The sequence below is a fragment of the Chrysochloris asiatica genome, unplaced genomic scaffold (genome assembly GCF_000296735.1).
Source record: "Chrysochloris asiatica unplaced genomic scaffold, ChrAsi1.0 scaffold00031, whole genome shotgun sequence".
Lineage (NCBI taxonomy): Eukaryota > Metazoa > Chordata > Mammalia > Afrosoricida > Chrysochloridae > Chrysochloris > Chrysochloris asiatica.
The window spans coordinates 9,341,825-9,349,793 of record NW_006408549.1 but is presented as its reverse complement, the minus strand read 5'-3'; the positions used below and the strand labels follow the sequence as shown (position 1 = coordinate 9,349,793).

The following is a 7,969-nucleotide window of genomic DNA, read 5'->3' as shown; positions in this document are numbered from 1 at the left end:
TAAGTATCAGTCTGAACAATATAGAATTTAGCTGTTTTGTTGAGTACATTAATACCTCTAGATTATGTGGTTATGATAGAAATTAGTGAATGTAGGGCTGGCAAAGGTCAGTTACTAACTGCAAAGCAATCTGTCCTTCTGTATCTCCACATGTGTAAGAACTATCTTCCAATAATTGATTGGGGCTCTGTGACTTACCCAGGAATTCATAGATTCAACTTCTCACCTTCAATTATTTGATCTTCTAGAATGAAGGAATAAGATAATCCCTCCTCTTCCACCATTAACCAGATCAAAAGGTGGTTCTCTGTACTACCTCGGCTTTAGCACTATCCCTCCACTCCAGAATAATAGTTTTAATGCAAAAACTAGACCAATTCTCTACGGTGTGTTTCATCACAGAAATAGATTCCTATAGTTACAAAATAAAGACAGTTGAATTTAATATTTGATCCGTGGAATAGAAAAGATTAGGCAGCAATGAAAATGTCCTTATTGGGTCGCTATTTGTCAGAAACAACTCAATGACACCTAATAACAACAATGATACTGTTTTATCCTTGTTTTTCTTTAAACAGAACACAAAACTGAAGTTTGTTGCAACTTCTTATGATGTAAGAGGAAATTTTCTCAAGTGGCAAACTTTGGAAGGAGGTGTTTTACAGGTGAGCATGATTTTAACTGAAGAAGTAGTAATGCCTCTTATTTTTGAGGCAAAAAAATGACTAATTTAATGAGTAGAGCATCAGTTGCATGCTACAATTGATTTGTTTCTTGTGATTTAAACTCAAGTTTCTCAAAACCACTTTAAATTATGACTAATTTATAACAAAACGGCTCCGTTAATTTTTAATACCTTTATGCATTAAGTAAGAATTATACGAAGCATGTTTGCCTGTTGAGGTTTGAGAACTCTTAGCTGTAAGAACAGATAACATATTTATATCCTTTTCAAAGGTATTTAGTCATTTTATCCTTCTATGTAGCTTTGTCCAGACACAGACACAAGACTGAATGCTGCTTATTCTTTTGGAACAACCTACCAACAAAATGTAAGTGTGACCTACACTAAACAATTTATATTTTAGCTTCATTTTAAAAGTATATCAGTAATAATCGAATTAATATTTTAACTTTTGAAATTTGAAATGTTTTTAATAATAATATTTCCTTGATAATAATTTTATTATTTGGGTACAGAACATCTCAGTTTAACAGCATGAAGAGTGTACCTTATCATCTATAGAGTCTTAATGTAATGTTGTTACTGGTTGCTGCTGAGTCAGTTCTGACTCCTGGTGACATGATGTGTGCAGAGCAGCACTGCTCCACAGGGTTTTCAGGGTGGAGACCTTTCAGAGGAAGATTGCCAGACCTCTTATCCAATGTATCTGTGGGTGGGTTTAATTGCCAATTTCTTGGCTAGTAGTTGAGTACTTAATTATTGTGTACCCAATGACTAAATAGAATGTTAATACCAGATTTTAACAATCGATTGTTTGTTTTTATAACTATAGGTTTTAAGCATTTTTACTTTATACCAAAATGCTCAAAACCATTACAAAATGGTTTTGAGCATTTTGGTATAAAGTAAAAATACTTTATTATCAGTGATTAATAAAAATGCTACGCCCTCTTCTCCATCCCCTGCTCAACAGCAAATACAATGCTTCCCTTTCTGCCCCTCCATACTTTCTCTCTTTCTATTTTTACTTCCATTGGTAGCCCATTTTGAAATTATAGTATGGTATAAAGTGTATTATGGTATATAGTATGGTATAGTATGGTATAAGCTATTAAGCATTGGAAAGACATTCAGTAGTCTGTGAAAATGCATTTTGAAAACTTCAAATAAAAGGCAGGGCACAAAGATATGCACACACACACATGCATACACACTCATGTGCATGCCATATGATAAAACTTATTGCAGTTTTGTTAAAACCACTATGAGAAGTACCATTTTAGAATGCAGGTTGGAAGAAAATCAGCTAATACTTATAATAGTGGTTATCTTTAGATTGGAGTCCTGATGTGGTGCTGTAGGATAAGCACTGGACCACAAGGTCAGTTTGAATTGCAAGGCTGGCAGTTTGAACTTATTGGCCATTGCTCAGAAACGTTGTACAGGGTTGCTATGAGTTGGAACCTACTAGATGGCACTTAACAACAACAACAATCTTTAGATTAAGAAGCTGTGGTGGTGTAGTGTGTTACTCATCAGTTGGTTAACTGTCAGGTCAGCAGTTTGAATCCACCAGTCACTCTGCTGGAGAAAAATGGGGTACCCATAAAGATTTGCAGCATTGGAAACCCTATAAGGTCGCTATGAGTCAGAACCAACTCAGTGGCATATAACATATCATTATCACCTTTCGATTAATGGAGTTAATTTTGGAGATGATTTTGTTGAGTTCACTTTTTGTATTTTATAAAATATTCTGCCATGAACACAACTTAACCTTTATAATTATAATTGAATTATGTGTTATTAAACAAAGATACAAAGTAATGTGATTGTGTGCCTACCATGGTTGAGAGGAGCCCTGGTGGTCCAGTTGTTGATACTGGCTGCTGATTAAAGAACCCTGCAGCAGCTCCATAGGAGGAGGCTGTGGCGGTCTGCTTGTGTTAATTATTTTCACTCTTAGAAAAGGATATTTACAGTATTCATGTTTTGGAAAGCACATGGAAATGCATATAAGCAAGATAGCTAAAAGATACTTCATTTTGCAAAATGAAAATATAAAAAGTAACACTTTTTAATTTTCAATTTTGATGCTTCTATTTTATTTTTATATTTTCAGTGTGAAATTCCTATTTCTAAGATCTTAACTGACTTTCCCACTCCCATATTTTATGATGTGTACCTTCAATATGCTGATGAAAATCAACACCAATATATTTGGGCTGTACCTGTGCTAAACCTAAATCTTCAACACAATAAATTATATGTGAACCAAGGTAAGACATCCATACTCTTCTGCGCTGAAATCAATAGATCAGTCAGCCAACACAATAACATAATAAATTATGGATTGTGACAAAGGTTATAGATTCTCTCATTTTGTGGATTTATACAGCATGTCCCAAAGTAAAATAATAAAATTTCTAGTGTTTTTAGAATACTAGCAATATCTGGATAATAACATGTCAGGAATATTACTAAGAAATGAAACTATTTGTAAAGTGTATTCTGAGCAATTAGGTCTGGAAATTGGGGCTACTTTTCCAAGCTGTCCTTGAGCTGCTTTCTAGACACAATTGTTTCCTTTAGTGTTTTCTGCATTATAAAATCTTGCTTATTCAGGTAAATTTCAAGAAAAAGTCTTTTAAATGACCCAAAGTCCAAACAATCAGAAGACATTGATGTGAAATAGAGAAAACCATGAACAGATATTTCTTATAGCAGTAGCTCATTTTGCTGGCATCTTATATAAAACAAAATTCGTTAACTTTGCGTTTTCAGTGTTTTCAGTAAACTGCTTACATGCCATCAGTTTGAGGGTTTTTTAGATTTTTAAAACAGCTTGATTATGGTATCACAATCCAGTTTTAGAATATTTCTGTTACACCCAAAATATTATCCATGTTTCTAATCAGTCCTCATTCCGAGCCTAGCTCCGGGAGACCACTTATCTTACTTCTGTCTCCCTACATTTGCTTTTTCTGTACATTTCCTGTACATGGAAGCACACAGTTGCATCTTTTACATCTACCTTGTTTCAGTTAGCTTAGTATGTTTGAGGTTTATCCATATTATAGCATGTGTGACCAGTAGCAATCCTATTTACTGCTAAAAGTATTCCATTTCTTGGGTGTATGTATCACATTTTGCTCACTAGTCACCAGTTGATGGTCATTTGGGTTATTTCCAGTTTTGACTATATTGAATAATACTGCCAAGTACATTCAGGTATTAGTCTTTGTTTGACCATAACAAGGGTATTTTAATTTTTATTAATGCCAGTTTTTATGTGTGTTTTTTTCTTTTTTAATAAAGATAGTAGTTCTGGGAAGTGGCTCCTGACTCGGCGCATTTTCTTAGTGGATACAGTAAGTGGACGAGAAAATGACTTAGGAGGTCAGCCAAGAGTAGTTCGAATTGCTACCCAGATATCACTGAGGTAAAAAAAAAAGTCCAATGCATTAACTTAGGGTAGGAGTATATGGGAAAATCTCATAATGAAAATGGTTACCATTAATGACCAGATGAAAACAATAAAGACAATTGAATTGGGTCAGTACGTAAGGGGTTTTAAAGATACCTGTATAGATTGATGTATACCATTTGAGGTGAGATGCCTAGGGGAAAAATTATATGAAAATATGCTGAGAGGTTTTGTTAAAATTCACATTCAAGTCCTACCCTGTTGTTGTTGTTTAGTGTCATTGAGACAGTTCCGGCTCACAGCGTCCCTGTATAGAATTTCCAAGGAGCGGCTGGAGAATTTCAACCTCTGACCTTGTGGTTCAAACCGACTTGTGGTCCAGTGCTTTATCCTGTAGCACCACACGAGGATTCCAAGCCCCACCCTGCTGAATGGGTTGGGAGATGGAGGGAAGGTGAATACCAATGGACTGAAATGGTATTTTAGACGTGCTCCAGGAGCTCTGGTAGTGTAGTGGTTACGAATTGAGCTGCTAACCTCAGGGATAGTAATTCGAAACTACCAGCTGTTCCATGGGAGAAAGATGAGGCTTTCTGCTCCTGTAAGGATTTACAGCCTCAGAAACCCTGTACAGGGTTGCTATGAGTCAGAACTGACTCCACAGCACATAACAACAACAACCAGGTGTTCGTAGTAGGCAAATTTCCCCCCACCTCCTTAAAGGGGTTTGGTAGCATAGTGATTACGAATCGGGCTGCGAACCGCAAGGTCAGCAGTTCAAAACTACCAGCTGTTCCGCGGGAGAAAGATGAGGCTTTCTGCTCCCGTAAAGATTTACAGCCTTGGAAACCCTGTACAGGGTCGCTATGAGTCAAAACCGACTCCACGGCACATCACCACTACCACTTTGTCTTTAAGAGCCTCTGTTCTCAATTGACGAAGATTCATTATCAATACATGCCTCTTTCTAGACTAATATCTTTACTATGACCTAGCGTGTGTAATATAGTCCATATTTTTTTATGTTTTCCAGCATGAGAGTCTTGTCTCTTAAGATATTGATTGACTTGCCTGCATTAGTATTTTATGATGTATTTATTCCTTGAATGCACTGATGAAAACCATCAGCAAAACCATCTTACATTAGTTTGGCACTTTGAAGCACTTCAAGATACATTGTTCATTATTTTATTTTGATTATCATAACAATAAAGTACACAGTACTTTGTCATAGATCTTGCTGAAATCCAGATGTACTGTGTTTTCAGAATTCGCTCAGTCTGCCAATGTAGTATCTCGAGCATAAAAAAAGAAACCCTAACCAGGCCTGACTTAATCATAGTGAAACCAGTCTAGTCCTAGTGATTGACACTTTCTTTTCTGGGTTCAGGAACTATGCAGTACTAATGCATTAAACTCAGCAAAATGTAACCTACTATGTGCCCAAAACAGTACTAGATCTGACACTTTGTATTGTTCAGAATTAATCATTTTGAAAAACAATATATCTTCCTTTCTCTTGACTTTCTGTAGTATTTCTTATTTGCGAATTCTTCATAGATAGTTCTTAGTGCGCCCATTGGTTTCATGTGTAAGCACATGGACCCGGGAGTTCTGATTTGTCTCAGAGGTCATAAGGTCTTAAAATAGCTATGTTGTTATCATTACTTTAGCTTATGTTTAATCTTCCCCAGTTATTATCAACTAATTGGTCCTGAGATCAAAAGAATCCATAGTAAATTCAAAAGGCATAATATATAGAATTATGTTTCAGGACCTAGATGTCTTTATAACTAGAAATGTGTTTTTATTTGAATAGCATCCAACTTGTACCCAACACAAAAAGTGGAAATATCTACCCACCATTAATTACTATTGCCTACAGTGACGTTGATATCAAAGATCCCAACCTCCACTCCGTGAAGGTGAGTTCTTCACTTATTTTAATGCTTCACCTGGTGTGGCACTGTAGAATAAGCACTGGATTGCTCATCAAAAGGTTAATGGTTCAAACCCGCCAGACACTCCTCAGGAATTCTATACAGGGTTGCTATGAACCAGAACCAGACTTGACGGCCCTTAACAACCACAACAGTGTGTTAATGTAGTGTAGCTATAGTTTTCATTATGGTCAAATAAGAGTTTTCCTTTTCAAGTTTCAAATAAACCATTCTCTAAATACAGTCATCTATGCTATTTTTATTAGCAATGGTAAGTATCTTGAGTATTGAAAGAAAGTGTCACCAGCAGTCAGGTGTCTCTGTTAGGGATCTTAGTGTATACTGAGATGTGGGGCATCTTTTCTTGTCCTCTTTGACCACCTTGCTTCTATTAGGATTTTGTCTCCTTACCTAACTAAACCAGGAACTTAACACTTTATGTTGGATATGTATGTTTTCTCTCATTAAATCCATAGCTCACTGGGTAGGCAGAAGGAGATGAACATGATCAGTTTTAGTACTGTCGTGCTAGAGTGAAGTTGAGGATGCAGTTTGGCCATGAAGCCAGAGAGACTTCCTACTATTCCCCCACTTGAATTAAACTTGCCCACTAGCTACTCTGAGGAAACCTTATACAGGGTTGTTATGGGTTGGAACTGACTTGACGGCACTTAACAACAACGACTGAAGAGCATGTACACGAAAGGGAGACCGTGTACATCCTGAAGATAGATTATTCCAAAGAGAAAGAGCTCTACAGGCTCACTTCCTCCTCAACCCCACCAGTCAGATAAAGCGCCCTGCTTTGAGGAGACGTGATCAGAGAACGGTAGAGATAAAAACCACTGGTTATCCTTCTATGCCTTTTCCTCCTAGAGCTGAGTGGATATTCCAGCCCCTCTCTAGAAACATGAGAAATGGGAAAACCTTCAAGGCTCACAAATAGCTTTTCCTTTCTATTAGTTAACTTTTTGGAATTTCAGTGTTAAGGTTCCTTCAGCTAGTGCTTTTAGCGTCTCTATTATAAAGTGTTTTGTTCTGTTGTACATAAGGTCACTATGAGTCAGTACTGACTCAGTGGCACCTAACAACAACAGCAATTATATTTACACTTACAGTAATTTGCTATTGGATTCAGGATTTATTTAAGCAAAAAGGTGTATAATAATAACTTTTAAAGATATCCTTTCCTCATTTGTATAACCTAATGTGGTGTTAAAATTAGTTTCTTTACCAAAGTTTATATAATATACACTGGAAGGAGAAAGAAAAAAAATCCAGAAACATACTTAGTAACAACAAAAGATTACCTGGTGTAGAAGTTCATGGAGTGATCATGGGTAACCGCGTGTGTGAGAGAGAGTTGTATTTTATTTTTATGTAGATAGCATTGCCTAGTATGTTTGTTTGCAAACTGCTTCTCCCCACGACCCCCGAGGTATTTTGTAAGTGCTGCTATGCCAAGGTTTTTATTTTATATGTGGCCATAATAAAAACTTAGTATAGAATGTTTTCAGAAATACCTCCTAGGGGAAGAGAGGAATTGGCAAGCAAATATTAGAGATGCATGTTATTTGCGTAAAAATATGGTATATGTGACAAAAAGTTTGCCATTTCAAGTCTTCACTTGTACAGTTCAGTGACATTAATTTTGTTCATCACCTTGATCTGTTGCCAAATTTTTCTCTCAAGAGTATCTATTGTTTTAAATATAAAACACTTCAGGGTCTTTAAATAGTCTCTTTGTCTAAAGTTTTCCGCTCTAACTTTGGTCACACTGTAAAATAAGAAGTAAAAACAAAGTTGAGAGAATGGTGAAATGCTGCTGAGGAGACCCAACTCCATGTATTCTAATTGTAAAACATATAACTGTGGTCTTTTGTTGTTGATGTCTCATGGCAGCTGTTGCAAATGTCT

General features: G+C 36.3%; 1 protein-coding gene across 1 annotated transcript in view; it reads left to right on the top strand.

The window, feature by feature from the left end:
* TMEM67 (transmembrane protein 67) overlaps positions 1-7,969 on the top strand; it is a 96,071-nt gene that overhangs the window by 29,176 nt on the left and 58,926 nt on the right. Inside the window, exons 10-14 of the mRNA XM_006859218.1 lie at positions 579-665; positions 987-1,052; positions 2,808-2,964; positions 4,004-4,127; positions 5,932-6,037. Coding sequence (XP_006859280.1) covers positions 579-665; positions 987-1,052; positions 2,808-2,964; positions 4,004-4,127; positions 5,932-6,037 — 540 coding nt within the window. The remainder of the gene's footprint in view (positions 1-578; positions 666-986; positions 1,053-2,807; positions 2,965-4,003; positions 4,128-5,931; positions 6,038-7,969) is intronic.